General features: G+C 48.6%; 1 protein-coding gene across 2 annotated transcripts in view; it reads left to right on the forward strand.

Annotated features, from left to right (window-relative positions):
• Positions 1-2754: 2754 nt before the first annotated feature.
• Positions 2755-19211, forward strand: part of VPS13D (vacuolar protein sorting 13 homolog D) — a gene marked incomplete at its 3' end in the record, with an annotated part of 245737 nt that continues 229280 nt past the window's right edge. For both annotated transcript variants that reach the window (XM_080692050.1, XM_080692051.1), the window contains exons 1-5: positions 2755-2910; positions 11041-11118; positions 13035-13225; positions 13302-13382; positions 18815-18931. In XM_080692050.1, coding sequence (XP_080548176.1) covers positions 2814-2910; positions 11041-11118; positions 13035-13225; positions 13302-13382; positions 18815-18931 — 564 coding nt within the window. In that variant the 5' untranslated portion in view covers positions 2755-2813. The remainder of the gene's footprint in view (positions 2911-11040; positions 11119-13034; positions 13226-13301; positions 13383-18814; positions 18932-19211) is intronic.

Consider the following 19211-nt stretch of genomic DNA (forward strand, 5'->3'; position numbering starts at 1 on the left):
GTGGAGATGCACACCTGTAATCCCAGTACTTGGAAGGCTGAGACTGGAGGATGGCAGCTTTGAGGATAGCCTCTGCAAACAGTGAGACTTCAACCTAGTGAGACCCTGTTGCAAAATAGAAAATAAAATCCTGCTGGGAGTGAAGCTTGGAGGTGGGATGCCCCAGGCTTCAATCCCAGTCTCTATCTCCTCTTTTCTTTCCTCCTCCTCTTCCTCCTCCTCCTCCTCTTCCTCCTCCTCCTCCTTCTCCTTCTCCTCCTCCTCCTTTCTCTCTCTCTCTCTCTCTCTCTCTCTCTCTCTCTCTCTCTCTCTCTCTTTCACACACACACACACACACACTTGAAAGAAATTAGGCAAATGTTATTGTTGATGAATTAAAGTTGATCTTGTCTGGAGGTGTAGGACAGGAGGGACCAAAGTCAGTCTTGACCCGAGCCTGTGTTTTGGGTCTTCATTAGAGGACAGCCTTTGGCTTAGGGTGAATGCATCTTCTGGCAGGGAGATGAATCACTAGAGGTGGGGCAAAGTCCTTGGAAAGGATCCGGAAAGTCAGCGGTTGCAAGTGCGATGCCTGCCGTAGCAGGGCTGGAGTGTTTGGCAAGGTGGCTGATGGCCACAGGGCTGGAGTGTTTGGCAAGGTAGCTGACGGCCAGCGTCGGCAGCTGGGGCTCAGACTGGGGGGGGGGGGCAGTTTCCATAGAGGTCTACCAGGAGAACCCACTTAAGCTTTTGTGTTTCAGTTTTCCTCTTGTTAACATAGATGTTTAGTGTTACAAAAAGTTTCTTTGTAATACTGATAAATGCCAGTTATTCTAACAGGCAGGAGTAATTCAGCACTGAATCTAAACATTGTAGCCACAACCAGAGGATTTCTGGTGCTTGTCATTATTGACTCAGAGAGTTCATTGTATCAACATCAACTAGTGCTTCGGCAGCAGGGATGCAATTTCAGTACATTTAAGATTTAATCCCAGCATTTGGGAGGCTGAGACAGGAGGACAGTTGTTCGTGCCAGCCTCAGCTACTTAGTGAGGCATTCCAGGACTTAGTGAGACCCTATTTCAAAATAAAGAATAAAAAATAGGGCAGGAGGTGTAGCTTGGAGGTCAGATGCCCTATGCTCCATCCCCAGACCTGAAAAAAAAAAAAAAAAAGATTTGTGAGCTAGGTTGGGTGGCACAAGCTTGTCATCCCAGCATTCGAGAGGCGGAGACCAGAGGATCGCAGTTTGTGACAGCCTCAGCCACTTAGTGAGGCCCTCTGCAACTCAGTGAGACCCTGTTTCAAAAATAAAAAGACTAAAAAAATAGGGCTAGGGTGTAGCTCAGAGGTACAATGCCCCTGAGTTCCATCCCCAGTACTGCAAAAATTAAAAAGTGATAAGCCGCCGGGCGTGGTGGCGCACGCTTGTCATTCCAGCATTCGGGAGGCTGAGACCTGGAGGATCGCGGTTCGCGGACAGCCTCAGCTACTTAGTGAGGCCCTCTGCAACTCAGTGAGACCCAGTTTCAAAATAAATAATAAAAAATAGGGCAGGGGGTGTAGCTCGGAGGTCAAATGCCCCTGGGTTTCATCCCTAGACCCGCAAAAAAAAAAAAAAAGTGATAAGCCTGTTGTGGTTCATGCTTGTAATCCCAGCATTTGAGAGGCTGAGACAGGAGGATCGCAGTTCACAGACAGCCTCAGGCTCTTAGTGAGGCCCTCTGCAACTCGGGAGACCCTGTTTCAAAATAAAGAATAAAAATAAAAAATAGGGCTGGGGGTGTAGCTCAGAGGTAGAATGCCCCTGGGTTCGTTCCCAGTACCTCAAAAACACCCCCCCCCAAAAAAAAAAAACCCGAGTGTGGTGGCACACTCTTATAATCCCAGCATTTGGGAGACAGAGATAGGAGGATCGCAGTTCATGGACAGCCTCAGCTACTTAGGTCCTTTGCAACTCAGTGAGACCCTGTTTCAAAAATAAAGAATAAAAAATAGGGCTGGGGGTGTAGCTTGGAGATAGAATGCCCCTGGGTTCCATCCCCAGTACCACAAAAAATAGTGATAAAGCACTCTCTTCTCCCTCCCATGTATATGCTTTTATGAATGATCCTCATTAATAAGTTTGCAGTATTTAATTAGAGTAGCCTTAAGAAGGATCTTTGCAGAATGTGAATTTCATTCATATAATCTGAGCATTTTTGCCTTACTGTAGGTTAGCGTTTCCCAGCTTCGGCATTGTTGACATTTGGGCTGGGTCATTCTGTGCCATGTGTGCATGTGTGTGGGGGGGTGGGGTGGGGGGACGCTCGATTTATGCATCGTAGGATGTTTAGCAACTCCATGATCTCTGCTCACAAGATACCGGTAGCAGCCCCTGAAGTCATGATAATAAAAAGAATGTCATAGCTGGGCGTGGTGGCGCACGCTTGTAATCCCAGCATTTGGGAGGCTGAGACAGGCAGATGAGGGTTCACGACCAGCCTTAGCTACTTACTGAGGCCCTCTGCAACTCAGTGAGACCCTGTTTCAAATAAATAATAGTAATAAAAAATAGGGCTGAGGGTATAGCTTGAAGGTAAAATGACCCTGGGTTTCATCCCCCCAGTCCTGCTTTACACTGCTTCTTGCTCTGTTTTTTTTTTTTTTTTTTTTTAATGTATACTTTGTGTTTGTCTGCTTTCAGGCAGGCTGCGTAGGAAATCCACTTAAAACGATCCAGTACTGCTGTGTTGATTTCCATCGTTTTTTCTTTTACAGATTCTTCGTGACCATGAGAGAGAGAAATAAAGAGTAACCCATGACTTGTAAGCCCTTTCCCTGAGGACGTAGTCATGTTGGAAGGTCTCGTAGCCTGGGTTCTCAACACCTATTTGGGGAAATATGTCAACAACCTGAACACCGACCAGCTCTCGGTTGCACTTCTGAAAGGTGAGCGCGAGCATTTCTTTCTCTTTGGTGAAGTTTGACTTTGACGATGGTATTTCTGTTACTTACATGCGTATTTTGTGGGTTGATAATAATGAGACCTAATACTCTGATGGCTTTGTATTAAACCTGTGTAGGAGGTAGTATGTTCTCCCATATCACCGTCACGGTCGTTACAAGGTAACTAAGTATGCAGCTGTAGATCTCAGGGAACTCTTGGTTGAAAGCAAAACAAACTGTGCTCCTGGGGACTGTGCTTCCCCTCATTCATTTTTGCTTAGCCTTGTGGAGGCAGCTGCTGCGTAGTGACAGCGGCATTGACTTTGGCTTCAAATACAGTTTTGTCACAAGATATGTAAACAGTAGCTAATCCTTCTGTCTCAGCTTCCCAAGCGCTGGGATTACAAGTGTGCGCCACCATGCCTGGCTTATTCTTTATTTTTGATACGGGGGTCTCACTGGGTTGCAGAGGGCCTCACTAAGTAGCTGAGGCTGGCTGTGAACCTGCGCGATCCTCCTGTCTCAGCCTCCCAAGTACTGGGATTAAAACTATGCCATCATGCCCAGCTGTGAAATAACACTTAAAGCTCCTGGCCTGCTACCATATGGTAGACACCCAATAGAAGTTGAAAATACATTACTGTAAGCCGGGCGTGGTGGCGCACGCTTGTAATCCCCGCGCTTGGGAGGCAGAGACAGGAGGATCGCGCAGGTTCGAAGCCAGCCACGCGCGCTGGCTTAGGAGACCCTGTTTCCAAATAAAAATGTAAAAATAGGTCTGGGAGTGTAGCCCGGAGGTAGAAGGGCTTCCAGGAACCCCAGTACCACCAAAAAAAAAAAAAAAAAAAGAAAAAAGAAAAAAGAAAATACATTACTGTGAGTGAGCTGGGCATGGTGGTGCTTGTCTATGATTCTAGTATATGGGAGGCTGCGACAAGAGGAGCACAGGTTCGAGGACAGCTTTAGCCATCTAGCAACTTAGTGAGACTCTTCTAAGGAAAAAAAAATGGCTGGGGGTGTAGCTTGGGGGTAGACATTCCCTGAGTTTAGTCTCTGGCATCAACAAAAGCCCCAAACATGCAAACTAACCCCAAAAACATTACTATGAGGTCTTTCACAGAATTTCTGAAATCTTGTCTTGCTTAATAGTCAAGTATCAGCCGGGTGTGGTGGCGGATGCTTGTCATCCCAGCATTTAGGAGGCTGAGACAAGAGGATCTGGGTTCGCGGCCAGCCTCAGCTACTTAGTGAGGCCCTCTGCAACTCAGTGAGACCCTGTTTCAAAATAAAGAAAAAAATCGGGCTGTGGGTGTAGCTCAGTGGTAGAATGCCCCTGGGTGGTTTTATCCCCAGTAACACACACACACACACACACACACACACACACACACACACACGTATCTAAAGCTTGAGATATTTTAGCTTTTACCAGCCTATTATTTGTAAATGCAGTCCTGTGATTTGGCACGGGAATCAGAAAGCAGCTTTTTCCCCCCCTTTTTCTTGTTTTAATTTGCTCTTTGCCTAACTCAAAATGGAACGTATGTAGAAAAAGAAGATAACGTCAGTCTGGAAGCAGGCAGAATCACAGGAAGTGAGAAGACTCCAAATAAGGGGGACCTGGGTTGGGCTTTGGCTGGTGGACCAGGACAGTCAGTGGGCGGCAGTGTGAGGCGTTTGCACACACCCTGAGAAGGCTCTCGGTGTTTGCCTGTCCCGCAGAGTGCTGCTTTCCCGGAGATTCTGCCTCACGTTGTCCTGTCAGATGATTGTGGTGGAGAGGCCTGCGGGAGCCATCATGGTGGCCCCTCTCCCGCCATCCTGGGACCAAGAGTGGACTCCTGCGTCTCCTCCTGTCCTTAGCCCGGGCAGCCAAGGACTTGAGGGCCACTCAGAGCCGCAGCGTATCCAGTTCCTTTCTTTGGTCACTTCTTGAAGTTCCTAGAAACACTTTGAAGCTATCGCTGAGTTGTACGAGGCTTAGGGAACTGCAAACCAACCTTGCTAATAAATGAGCTGGCCTTCTTGGGAGAGATGTGGCATATATTTGCTGAAGAAGTAAATATATGGAAATTTATGGCACCTGATACATCCCAGAGTCTGTGTTACTGACATGTTTGTAATCTCAGCATTTTTTTTTTTTTTTTTTTTTTTTTTTTTGTGGTCCTGGGATTGAACACAGAGGCATTCTACCTTTGAGCTATACCAACACAGTTTTATTTCTTATTTGGAAACAGGGTCTCACTGAGTTGATAGATCTCACTACTTGCTGAGGCTGTCCTCCAACCTGTGATCCTCCTTTCTGTTTCGGTTCCCCAAGCATTGGGATTACAAGCGTGCGCCACCACACCCTGCTAAATCTCAGCAACTTGAGACAAAATCTATCTTGTAACAATTGTACACATCCTTCTGGTGCCTTAACTTGCTTTTCTACTCCTATTTCCTTTTAAAACACTATTATTCTTGGGCTGGGGACATAGTTAAGTGTAGTTAGCACCCTTGAGACCCTGGGTTCAATCCCCAACACTGGAAAAAAGAAAATTGTTGTCCTTGGCTTTTAATGAACTTGGGAGAGTGAGGAATGTTTCTCCACAGAATAGAAAAATGGTTTTTCTTTCATAACTGGTGTTAGTATGATACCCTGTACTTATGAATCCAAAGCTCACCATGATGCTTGGCCAGAAAAGTCTCGGGCACGTCACAGTGTATGGAGAGAATGCTTTGCAAAGAACTTGACAGCATTCCACGATCTTGATCACACAGGCGATGTTTGGGGTGCGGGACACTAAATAGGAGCCAGAATGTTATTCCAGTTCCTCTGCAAATATTTACTGTTCTACATGTCTCGGGAGCTGCAGAGGAGACTGAAACAGTGGCCAGGAGTGTGGTTTGTTTCTGAGGCTAACCCGCCTCATTTCCTCCTCTGTCCAGAAACCTGGGCACATCGCTCGACCTCTGCATGCTCGGTCTCCCTTTCTGTAAGCTGGAAGTAATGGTCAGCATCTCATTGGTCCCGAGGACCAGAGCGCCGTCCTGGTTGGCATGTGTGGGCTCTCAGTCCAGTTAGAGGTCGTGGGGCGCCATCACCACCGCTGCAGCATATGTGATGGGCTGGCGATTCGGACTTCAAGGGTAGTTTGTGCACTTGAGCTAAAAGTAATAAAAACGCGGAGTTGTTGAAGGACAAAGATAGCACTTGTATTAAGATTTTACTTTGTTCAGCAAACATTTCGTGAGTAGCTTCTGTGGCCAGGGCTCTGGCCTCCGGGCTGATACAGAAGGGACGGCAGGAGGAGACCCGGAGAGCACAGGCTTGGACCCTGACCCTGGGTACTCCACTTAGAAGCCATCGGTGACTGGGCAGGAACTAAAGGCCTCTGTCCCCACTCCATCTTGCCACCTGTGCTCCGACAGGTCTGTGTGAACTCTCGCGCTACCACTGCACAGTTCTGTTATTTCTTTTTTCTTTTTTTTTTTTTTTTGTGGTACTGGGGATGGAACCCAGGGGCATTGTACCTCTGAGCTACACCCCCAGCCCTATTTTTCAGTCATTTTAGTTTTTTTTTTTGTGGTACTGGGGGTGGAACCCAGAGACTTTTCTACCTCCAGGCTATACTCCCAGACCTATTTTATATTTTATTTGGAAACAGGGTCTCACTAAGTTGCTGAGAGCCTCAATAAGTAGCTGAGGCTGGCTTCAAATCTGTGCGATCCTCCGGTCTCCGCCTCCCGAATGCTGGAATTACAAGGGTGCACCACCACGCCCAGATAACAGTAATGTTATTTCCAGGCAAACTGTTTGTCCACTAAGCTTCATTTTTCTAATCTCAAAAATTGAGAAACTAGCCGGGTGTGGTGGCGCACGCTTGTAATCCCCGCGCTTGGGAGGTGGAGACAGGAGGATCGCGCAGGTTCGAAGCCAGCCGCGCTGGCGTAAGAGACCCTGTTTCAGAAATATAAAATAGGTCTGGGAGTGTAGCCCGGAGGTAGAAGGGCTTCCAGGAACCCCAGTACCACCAAAAAAAAAAAAAAAAAAAAAAAAAGAAATTGAGAAACTATTATAGGTTGAGCATACCTAATCTGAAATATCTACAAGTCTCAAAAACTCTTCAGTCTGAAACCTCTTTGGTCCCAAGCGTTTCAGATAAGGGGTACTCAATTGTACTATTTCCTTGCACTGTTGCGAGGATTAAATGAGATAATGTAGGGCTGAGGTTAGAGTTCAGAGGTAGAGTGCTTGCCTGCCTGGCATGCGGGAGGCTCTGGGCTCAATCCCCAGCACTAAAAGCCAAAACCGAAAAACTGAAACAAGACAGAGAGGGGGGGGGAGGGCGAAAGAAAGAAAGAAAGAAAGAGAGAGAGAGAAACAGGATATTGCACATGAAGCTGGGCGTGGTCATGCACACTTGTAATCCCAGCATTTGGGAGCCTGAAACAGGAGGGTTGCGGTTCAAGGACAGCCTCAGCTATTACTTAGGCCTTTTGCAACTCAGTGAGACCCTGCTTCAAAATAAAGAATAAAAAAAAAAAAAATAGGGCTTGGGGTGTAGCTTGGAGGTAGAACGCCCCTGGGTTCCATCCCCAGTACTATAAAAAAAAAAAAAAGAATGTTGCAGATGAGGTGCTTGGCACATAGCAAGGTCTCAGTGAGTGACAGATGCCATTGTTATTATATTATTCCACCTCCATCCCTAAGGTTCTTGCCTTCAGAGAGCTGCTAACCTGTTGGAGAAGAGAATGACACACGCACACCAGGTCTCTGCTAGATCGTCACACCAGTCTGTGTCGAGTGTCGCACTGATGCAGTCAGGTGCCCAGGAGGAGCCATCCGCTCTGCTCTGTCTGCGGGACTCTGGGCGTGCTGTGTGGAGGTGGCTTTGAGAGGATTCCCAACCAAATCCTCTCAAAAGGGTGGCCTGGAGGGTCCACACTGCAGATGAACAAAGCCTGTGGGCAGAGGCTGCAGGCTTACAGCGCGCACTTGGCATGGTCTGTGGTCGGAAGGTAGAGGCCGTCGGTGCCCGCGTGGAGTCTGGACCTTGGTCTGTGGACACGTCTGTGTGTTTGTAACCCAAAACTCCATCGCACCTCTTTTATCTTTTCATGAGCTCGGAACCTGAGGCTGGCCCTGTAAAAACTGAGGAACGGAGGGCGAGAATCCGTAGTCAGGAGAGGATTGCTGAGAAATGCCCGAGCTGTAAACGCCTCACTTCAGAGAACAGAGTTCTTGTTAATGTCAGATGAGGAGTTCTGCAATGAAGCATCTGTGAATAAGCCTGCAGAGTGTCTGCTTGGAAATAAGTGAAGAGCGTTCTGCTCTATAAAGTGCCCGCCCACTTGGGGCGCTGGGCTGCGTGGCTTCTGGAGGGGGCCCTTCCAGCAGGGCAGGCTGAGGTGGTGATTTTGGTGGCTTGGGATGAAGAAGCTTTCAGTCTGGAACCATGGCCACGTTGTTAGGCTGGGTTCCGTTGCGCTTGGCTTCCTCGAGGCTGCTGTTTCTTCTCATTTGTCCCTGTATTTCCTCTCCTTTCTAAACCTCTGTTCCTTCCCGCCCTCCCTCTCTTTCCTCCCTCCTTCTCTCCCTCCCTTCCTTTCTCCCTCCTTTGGTACTGGGATTGAACCTAATGTTGCCATACCATTGAGCTGTGCCCCAGTCCTTTTCATTTTTATTTTGAGACAAGGTCTTGCTAAGTTGAACGCGCTCTCCTCCGCCTCCGCCTCTCGCCGTGTTCTATCGGCCCGGGCCACCACACTCGGCAGCTTCCTTCATTTTCACCGTGCTGTGCGAGGTGCCTACAGTCCTTTCCACTTTCCTATGGTTACACAGCAGTCAGGGAAACCCGGGGTGCAACTGCCTTTGTGGCAGATTTGTATGGGTGTAGGGTGGTTCAAAAGAAGAGATGAGGCTGGGAGTGAGCTCAGGGGTATGGTGCTGGCCGGGCGTGTGCAGGAGCCCGAGTGCAGTCCCCTGCCCTGGGGGTGAGCGGGAGAAAAAGAAGAAACAACTATGAAGCTTTATATTGTCCTCTAAAGTCAATTTCACCTGCGGAAAATGTTTTCTGACTTTTCCCTTATGATAGTTTTCTCCCCAAATGTGGAAGTAGGGTTGTTCAGTGGACTTATTAACTTTTCCTTTTGGTTAGTCTGAAGGTATGTAGGGTCCCATGGGAACAGATGTTCATAAAAAATAAACATTTCATACACCATATTTGCTCCAAACCTGCCACATTGCTAGATATGAATTCTTCTTTAGGACCCAATAACCTGTAAGTCCTAAATAGCCATTTATTTTATATTTTATTTTATTTTTTGCAGGTCTGGGGGTAGAACCCAGGGGCATTCGACCTCTGAGCTATACCCCCCTGCCCTATTTTTTATTATTTATTTTGAAACCAGGTCTCACTGAGTTGCAGAGGGCCTCACTAAGTAGCTGAGGCTGTCTGCGAACCGCGATCCTCCAGTCTCAGCCTCCTGAATGCTGGGATGACAAGCGTGCCCACCACGCCCGGCTCTAAACAGCCACTTAAAGGGAGAAGTAATCCTATTTCCTACATTATCTTATCTTTGGAATCAAAGGCGTGTTTACTTTGATCCTGTGCTTTCTGGCTAGTTAACGGTTGTTGTCTGTGCTCCCTGTTCTTGAAGACACGTCTCTCAAGCAGATTTAAGTGGCTTAGAACTTGTCTTAGGTTGCACAGTTTCGTGAAGCAGTGGCCATCCATCTCCCCAGCAGTTTAGGGTCGGGGACGTTACCTTCTCTCATCGTGTTCCCTGCGGCCAGCGTGGTGCCCCGCGTGGAACTGGGCTCAGTGTGTATGTACGAATGGATGGTTTTCACAGCCGGGAGAGAGTGTTAGTGAGCATTCCGTTCCTGTGACAGAATGTCTGAGACAGTCTGCTTAAAGGGAGGAAAGGTTCAGGGTTCCGTCTATGGTTGTTGGCCCCCGCTCCTCTGGGCGTGTGGCGAGGTGGAGCATCACTGCAGCAGTGCCTGGTGGATTAGGCTTATTTACCTCCTGGCCTCTGGAAAAAAGAGAGAGGATGGGGCCTGGCTCCAGCCTGACCCCTTCAGGGACCTCAGGTCCCTCCACAGAGCTCATCACCTAAAGCTTCCACTACCTCCCAGTTGCTCCATGGGCTGAGGACCAGGCCTTCAATGCATGGGCCTCGCGGGCATCCGGGTCTACGCCACAGCGGAGAGCGAAGTCCAGCTGCCTCTGATCTGTGCGCTGCTGGGTGTACTCGGAAGGGCTGGGTCTGAAGAGGACCTTCAGGCAGGCCTCTTCTTCCTTTGCTTTCTGACAAGTTTGTTCTTACACCTAGAAGCGGAGTTGCAGAAGAGAACGAGTAGACGAGTAGAGATCTTCTTTTCAGATGGGAGCGTATTCTTGCTGGAGGCCAATTCTGTTTAAACTGTGGGCACCCGGATGTTCTGTGCTCTACGCTTATTTTGCAGGGTAGGGGATGAGGGTGGGAACAGCTTGTTAAAAATGGCAGATTCCTGTGTTTCAATCTGACTTGGGAGGTCTGGGGACAGGGCCCAGGAGCCTGCCTTCATCCTACTGAGTCACATGGTGACGATCCCATGGGAAGTACTAGCCTAAGTTGGGCGTTTGTAACTGGTCAGCAGGTCCAGCCTGACCTGCTTGCTCAGGTGGCTTTTACATTGCGTAAGCCTGGTTGAAAAAGACAGTGATGTGTGCTGCAGTCTCAGCTGCTTGGGAGGCGAGGCAGGAGGATGGCTTAAGGCCAGGAGCTTCAGACCAGCCTGTGCAATGTAGTGAGACCCCTCCTCAAACAAAACAAAACATTAACCCCAAACAACAAGACAGTAAGTAAAAGAAGAATATGTAATAGGCACCTATAATGGCTACAATATTTACTGCTGGACTGTTAGAGAGGTCAGAGCCCTGCCTGGCTCCTCAAGGCTGCTAAGCTTCAGCCGTCACTACGTACGTACACGGCCGAGCGGGCGTCAGAGACACACACAGAGAACTCACCGGTGGAGGTAGCACTGCCTCGGCCCTGTCTAGCCCTGTTGGAGATGGGACGTGTTCTGTTTAGCCTTCAGTGCGCACATTAGGCACCTACTGTGTTGGCTGAGTGAATATGTCTCGATGTTTTCCTTTTTAGGTGCTGTTGAATTAGAAAACTTGCCATTAAAGAAAGATGCCTTGAAAGAACTGGAACTGCCATTTGAAGTCAAAGCTGGTAGGTGTAACAAAGGAGGGAGGAAATTTTGAGTCTCAAACTGTTTGGGAAACGAAAGCTGAGAGGCTTGCAGCTTGGCCAGGAAGAGGGAGGACAGGAAGTGTGAGAGTTGAGATCAGTCCCGTAGTATGTTCTCTGAGCTCCGTGGGTCAGGATTTCCTGGGGGGTGGCAATGGTGGTGGTGGGGGTGCCCCCAGATTCACTGAATTGGAATAGCTCACATGTTTAATAAGCACTCAAGTGGTTCTTATGTTTACTAAAGGGTGAGAACCTCTGTTCAAGATACAGAGGGCTCTTATTCCCAGATAATTCATTGTAGATATTCCTGACAGTTTATTCAACACAGGTGGGTTCTGGAACAGTATGCTTGTGTTTATATTTGTGCCCACCATTTTCTGGTTGTGTGACCTGGGACAAGTTACCTGACCCCTTCATGTGTCATTGTAAAAGTCTTCATAAGCCGAGTGTGCTGGCGCATGCCTGTAATCCTCGTGCTCGGAAGGCTGAGACAGGAGGATCGCAGGTCAGAGGACAGTTTCAGCAAGTAGTGAGAGTCTCATTAGCCTATTGACCCTGTTTTAAAATATAAATAAATAGGGCTGCGGGTGTAGCTTGGAGGTAGAATATTCTGGGGCTCAATCCCCAATGCCACACACAAAAGAAAAGAAAATCACCATAAAGCTTTGAGATAATAGGCCTAGGGCCGTAGCTAGTGTAGATCACTTGGTTGGTATGCACAAGGCCCAAGGTTCAATCTCTGGTGCTGGAAAAAAAGAAAAAGAAAAAGAAAATACCATTGTTATTGATACTCCTTTATTTTAAATTTAACAGTTTGATTCCACTTGGATTCCAGATCTTAGTGGAGAACGATCACACACTAATAATATTTACTGCTTTCAGGGGCAGAATATTGAAGCCAGGCATGGTGGTACAGACCTGTAATCCCAGTATTTGGGAGGTTGAGACAGGAAGATTGCGGGCCAGCCTCAGCAACTAAACGAGGCCCTCAGCAACCTAGTGGATCCTGTTTCAAGACAAAAGATAAATAGGCTTATTTGTATAAACCCTTGCATAAATCAGAATGGAGCTCAGCCCTTGCCGCTACTATCAGTAGTTGCTGAATAAAATCTCAGCGACTGACCAAGACCTTGCTTCCAAATAAAAACAAGGACGAAGAGCTGCACCGGTGCAGCTGGGAGGCAGAGGCCCCTGGGTTTAATCCTCTGTACTGCAAAATCAGAGAGAAAGAAAGAGGGAGAAAGGGGATTGCTTGGGCTTGTGGCTCTGCGAGAGTCGTCAGAAGGGCTCAGGTGTTCTGCCCTGACTTGCCTCTTCTGTGCTGAATGTAAAGGAGGCTTGTCTTCTAGGAGGCTTGGCTAGAAACGGAAGAGCGGGGGAAATGAGTGTCATGGCTCCCCCAGGCCGTGAGTTTTCTGTGAAGCATCAGAACTCCTCCTGATGAACGTAAGAGCACCGTCACTTGAGATGGTCCTGTTCAAGTTCAGGCGTATCCTATGTCTGAAACTTCCGATGAATACTTACAGCCGGCCAATTAATAAGTAACAAGAAATGAGTCTGTGTCCAGGGCCAGTGCAGGTGCAGTGGGTGGAAAGACAGCCCAAGGGGGTAGAAGGTACAGTCCAGTGGGAAGGGAATTTCCGGAGGAGAGGCTGCATTTGATGAGATAAAATCTCACTGAGCTTTCTGTGGTTTAATTCATTACTCCTTGTTCTTACGGATCCCAGCCCACTAACACTTGTTTCACGTGTGTGTGAGAGCCTGTTTCCTCTTTATTTAAAAATTAACAATAAATGGGAAAAGTAATCATGTGACTTCAAGGGACCTAGAAAAAGTCTGAGAAGTGGAATGAATAAAAAATGTGTCCAGACATTTAATGAGTGTCCTTGTCTTGCCAGGTGTAATTGGGAAAGTGACCCTTCAGATCCCCTTCTACCGCCCGCACGTAGACCCCTGGGTGATCTCCATCTCCAGCCTGCACTTGATTGGAGCCCCTGAGAAGATCCAGGACTTCAATGACGAGAAGGAGAAGCTGCTGGAAAGGGAGCGCAAGAAGGCGCTGCTTCAGGCCCTGGAGGAGAAGTGGAAGGCAAGCAGGGAGGGCTGGGCGGGCGCTGCTCAGATGAGGACCCCGGGTTGGGCTGACGCGGCTCCTTGCCTTGCAGAGTGAGCGGCAGCAGAAGGGCGAGTCCTACTGGTATTCGGTGACAGCCTCAGTGGTCACGAGGATCGTGGAGAACATCGAAGTAAGTCCTGGCGCCCCTTCCGTTCCCGAGGCCTCGGGAGCCCCCCTCCCCAGCCGCTGTTCCTCGCGGGCTGCGAGGGCGCGCCGAGATCGGCCGGGCTGCTGGGCGTGCACTTTCGCAGGCTGTGCCAGAGGGAAACCTGAAAGGCAGGCGCAGGTTTTTCTTGCTGCGGCTGCTGTGAGTAGGCGGTCCCATTGCTTTCTCTTTGAATTGCTGAAGAACTGCTCTCGGGAGCCAGGTCCCGGGAGCCTGTGATTGTGGTTTCAGAGCGAATCGCTTAGTCCTCTGCCCGTGTCTTCATCTGGGATGTGAGAGAGGCTGGCCACCCGGTGTCTAGTAGGTTATGTAGTCAATTGACGAGCAGCCCACTGCGCCATTTCACCTCTCATGGATGTATCTGGGGCAGTCTGAGGAGTGACACTGGTGCTGGGCTACTGGTTGTATTTATTTTCTACTATAAGAACAATTTTACTTTGTCTTCAGAAACTAAATCAGGGTCCACACTAAATTTCATGAGTGTCATAAGAGTTATGGGTTTTAAAATTTTTTATTTTTTATTTTTGCAGTACTGGAGATGGAACCCAGGGGCATTCTGTCTCCAATCTACACCCCCAGCCCTATTTTTTAGTATTTATTTATTTATTTATTTATTTATTTATTTTTGGCAGTACTGGGGTTCCTCGAAACCTCTCTACCTCTGGGCTACACTCCCAGACCTATTTTTATATTTTTTTATTTGGAAACAGGGTCTCTTATGCCAGCGCGGCTGGCTTCGAACCTGCGCGATCCTCCTGTCTCCACCTCCCTAGCGCAGGGATTACAAGCGTGCACCACCACGCGTGGCTTTTAGTCTTTATTTTGAAATAGAATCTCACTGAGTTGCAAAGGGCCTCACTAAGTAGCTAAGGCTGTCCATGAACCACACTCTTCTGTCTCAGGCTCTGGGATTACAAGTGTGCGCCACCACGTCCAGCATGAGTTAGCCTATATTTATGATCGCTAGGGTTTTCTTGAAATGCCAGTGTGACCCAAGCCAGGTGTGTTTAAGGTATGCTGTGTTCCCCAAAAATATAGTTGGAGGTTGTTAGTTTTATAACTTTGACAAAAAGATTGGTACATTTTAAGTTGACTGCTTTAAATTGTTTGAAGATTTATGTATTTATTTTAGCTTAGTATAGTAGTGTAGGCCTGTAGCACTTGGGAAGCTGAGACAGGAGGATTGCAGGCATGAGGACAATCTGGGCAACTCAGCCCTTATCTCAAAATAAAAATAAAAAGGGCTGGGGGTATAGTCCAGTGCTAGAGCCCCCATGGGTTCAGTCTCTAGTCCCCCCCCAGTGCTAGAGCCCCCATGGGTTCAGTCTCTAGTCCCCCCCCAGTGCTAGAGCCCCCTTGGGTTCAGTCTCTAGTTCCCTCCCCAGTGCTAGAGCCCCCATGGGTTCAGTCTCTAGTCCCCCCCAGTGCTAGAGCCCCCATGGGTTCAGTCTCTAGTCCCCCCCAGTGCTAGAGCCCCCATGGGTTCAGTCTCTAGTCCCCCCCAGTGCTAGAGCCCCCATGGGTTCAGTCTCTAGTATCCCCCCAGTGCTAGAGCCCCCATGGGTTCAGTCTCTAGTCCCCCCCAGTGCTAGAGCCCCCATGGGTTCAGTCTCTAGTCCCCCCCAGTGCTAGAGCCCCCATGGGTTCAGTCTCTAGTCCCCCCCAGTGCTAGAGCCCCCATGGGTTCAGTCTCTAGTACCCCCCAGTGCTAGAGCCCCCATGGGTTCAGTCTCTAGTCCCCCCCAGTGCTAGAGCCCCCATGGGTTCAGTTTCTAGTCCCCCCCAGTGCTAGAGCCCCCATGGGTTCAGTCTCTAGTCCCCCCCCCTCCCAGTGCTAGAGCCCCCATGGGTTCAGTCTCTAGTCCCCCCCCCCAGTGCTGGAGCCCCCATGGGTTCAGTCTCTAGTCCCCCCCACAGTTTTTTTTCACAACTTTAATGTCTGGCTCTGTAATCTTTGGTAACCCATACAATGGTATGGATTTTTTTTAATAATAAAAAGTAATAAAGTACTGACATGATACTACACAGATGAGCCATGAAGGCACCCAGGCCACATGTAGTGTATAATGTATGATGTCATTTATAGGAAGTGTCCAGGATGGGCAGATCCACGCAGGAAGTAGATCAGTGGTTGCCTAGGACTGGAGGGAGAGGAGAATTGACAGTGACTGCCAACTGGGTGTGAGGTTTCTTTTGGGGATAATAAAAATGTTCTGGGATTAAATGGCTGTGATCAATACACAACTTTGTAAATATACTAAAAAACTAGACTGTCTAAAAGGTGAACTTTTGCCGGGTGTGGTGGGGCACGCTTGTAATCCCCGTGCTCGGGAAGCGGAGACAGGAGGATCGTGCAGGTTCGAAGCCAGCCGCGCTGGCTGAAGAGACCCTGTTTCCAAATAAAAAAATATAAAATAGGTCTGGGAGTGTAGCCCAGAGGTAGAAGGGTTTCCAGGAACCCCAGTACCACCAAAAAAAAAAAAAAAAAGGTGAATTTCTAGTGTATGAACTACAGCTAAATAAAGCTGTTATTAAACTAAACTAAAAAAAAAAAAAAGAAACCCTAATTTTTAAAGTCAGTGACAGCTGAAGTGGACGGTTCTTCTGTGGCTGTAGGAACTGAGCCAGGGCCTCCGGCTGCACTGGTGTCGCTCTCCGGTTCTCCTTGTTTTGATTTGATACAGGGTCTTGGTCAGTTGCTGAGATTTCTTTGGGACCTACTGACAGTAGAGGCGAGGCCGAGCTCCGTCTGATTTATGCGGGGCGGTCCTTTGATAGGGAGGTGTGTGTAGGGAAGGGCGTGAGCGAGACAGGTGAGAGTGATCAGGCCACTTGTCTGCTGGGCGCCGCCCTCCCACCCTTCCTCACTCCCCATTACACTTGGCTCCTTGGGAAGCACATTCCTGGGCCTGTGTGCATTCTCAGAGAAGATCCGCGATTGTAAACCCTTTTTGTTACAGGCTCTGTGAAAGGGCCCAGAGCCTATGTCAGGTGTTGGCGAAAACACACACTAAATTCTTCTGACAGCCACAAGTACCTCCAGGCAGAAACTCAAGAGGAGACTGAGTCGTTCCAGGGAGGCGGCCTTAGGCTGTGGAGACCAGCAGGGGTTGGGTCAGGCCTCTGGAGCCGCTCCTCACGTGCACTGCGTTTTGTGTTCCGTCACCAGTCGATGGCATTTGGGTTCTTTCTGCTGTTTGGCTATTATGAGTCACATTGTTGTAAACGTCTGTGTGTAGTTTTTAATAACTTTATTGGTGCATTGTTGTCCTACATCTTGACTACGTACGAGGTGCTAGGGCCCCTCCCCAGCGCCCTCCCATTCCCTCCCTCGTCTCCTCTCAAGTTTGGCTTAGTGACCGTGCCAGGTCTGTGGATTCCCTCTGCCCCCCTCGGCCCCCGGTTAGGTCGCCTTCAGTGCTCATCTGTGGCGTCTCCTCTTCTGTCTGGAGCTCCCCCATGGCCCCTTTCCTCCCTAGCTTCTGCACATTAGGGAGAGCATCGATTTCTCACTTTTTGTGCCTGTGAACATGTTTTCAGTTGTACCGAGCATACACCTAGGAGTGGAGTTGCTGAATCAGGGTAACTTCGCCTTTTTTTTTTTTTTTTTGGTGGTACTGGGGTTCCTGGAAGCCCTTCTACCTCTGGGCTACACTCCCAGACCTATTTTTTTTTTTTTAATTTGGAAACAGGGTCACTTAAGCCAGCGAGGCTGGCTCCGAACCAGCGCGATCCTCCTGTCTCAGCCTCCCAAGCGCGGGGATTACAAGCATGTGTCACCACGCCCGGCGTAACTTTGCCTTTTGAGGGGCTGCTGAGCTCTTCCAGAGGCTGCGGATGTTACGGGTCCACGAGCAGTGTCGGAGCATTCCAGCCTCCACCACAGCTTCAGCAGTGCTGGTCATTGTCTGCCTTTCTGTTATTACCATATGTAGGTGTAAAGCAGTAGTCCCTGTGATTTTATGTCTGTCTGTCTATATGTTTGTGTATATATAATACATATTATATGAATATATAGTGGGGGAGTGCTGGGAATTGAACCCAGAGGTGGAGAGGTCTATCACTGAGCTTTTTATTTTTTTATTTTGAAACCTCAGCCCATCTCAGCCCTATTTATATTTATTTATCTGAAACTGGGGATTGAGCCAGGGTATTCTACCTTTGAGCTATAGCCCCAGCCTGATTTTATTTTGAAACAGGGTCTGGCTAGGTTAATGAGAGTCTCCCTACTTGCTGAGACTGTCCTTGAACCTACAATCCTTCTGTCTCAGCCTTCCAAGTACTAGGATTACAGGTGTGAGCCACCATGCCAGCATTACTATTATTTTTTAATCATTAAAGCAGAGCACCTTTTTGTAGCCCATTACGAGGCAAGGACAATATATACATACATATGTACATAAAAAGTTTATGTGCCTCGCTGGTTGGTGTTCCTGGGTCTTGATGCCGGGACAAAGAGACAGGATTAAGAGGTCAAGAGTGAGCCGGGCGTGGTGGCGCACGCTTGTAATCCCCGCGCTTGGGAGGCAGAGACAGGAGGATCGCGCAGGCTGGCTTAAGAGACCGTTTCAAAAAAAAAAAAAAAAGTATAAAATAGGTCAGGGAGTGTAGCCCAGAGGTAGAAGGGCTTCCAGGAACCCCAGTACCACCAAAAAAGAAAAGATGTCAAGAGTGGCGCTGGACCTGGTGGTGCACGCTTGTAATCCCAGCATTCAGGAGGCTGAGACAGGAGGATCGCTGTTAGCGGCCAGCCTCAGCTACTGAGTGAGGCCCTCTGCAACTTAGTGAGACCCTGTTTCAAAATAAAGAGTAAGGATAGGGTTGAGGATGTAGCTTGGAGGTAGAAGGCCCTTTAGTTTCATCCCCAGTACTGAAAAAAAAGGAGAGAAAAGAAAAGAGACCAAGAGTGTGAGAATCATTGTCTGGATAAAATGGCATTCTGTCCTTTAGTATTTAAGGTGTCTCCTGAAATGATTTAATGAAAGCATTGTCATTAATCACAAAGGAATGTCATTCACGTGCAGCTTGTGATTATGACTCTTAGGAATGTACAGAAAACCGGGTATGTGTGCGTTAAGTTTGCATAAAATGCCTGTGGTGAGGAAGGGAGGGGTGGCGCATACCTGTAATCCCAGTCTTGGGAGGCTGAGGCAGGAGGATCAGAGTTGAGGCCAGCCTCAACAATTTGGTGAGACTTCATTTCAAAATAGAAATAAAAATAAAAAGGGCTGAAAGTGTAGCTCAGAGATAGACGGTCTTGCATTCGGTCCCCAATGCCTCCCCCCAAAACTGCTTGCTATGAGTCACTTTAGTGTTTTAAGAGCAGTTTGTCTCCTTCCTGTGGTGTGCATCTGCAGAAGTTATCTAAATGTTTTTTCCTTTTCTCCACTTCGCAGTTAAAAATCCAAGATGTCCACTTACGCTTTGAAGACGGGGTTACCGACCCTTCCCACCCTTTTGCGTTCGGCGTCTGCATTAAGAACGTGTCCATGCAGAATGCTGTGAAGGAGCCGGTGAGTACGCCCGCGGCCCGCAGTGTCACGGAGGGCGTGGCTTCTTTCCTGCGCTCCTGCCGGGGCGCGCTCTGACCCGAGACCGCAGGCTCCTTTGCGGCCGGGGAAGCAGTGAGTGTCCTGACCTAGGGCCGCTCGCTTTCATCTGAGCACAAGGAAACCGAGCTGCAGGGACGATTTCAGCTGGGGTTTACTTCTCAGATGTGCCCTCCTTGGGGAGCCTATTCTGTTTCATAGTTTCAGCTGCCACCTGGGAGTTTTTTTGCTGATAGTGTCCACA

Source organism: Muscardinus avellanarius (assembly GCF_963383645.1).
Source record: "Muscardinus avellanarius genome assembly, chromosome: 3".
Classification (NCBI taxonomy): Eukaryota; Metazoa; Chordata; class Mammalia; order Rodentia; family Gliridae; genus Muscardinus; species Muscardinus avellanarius.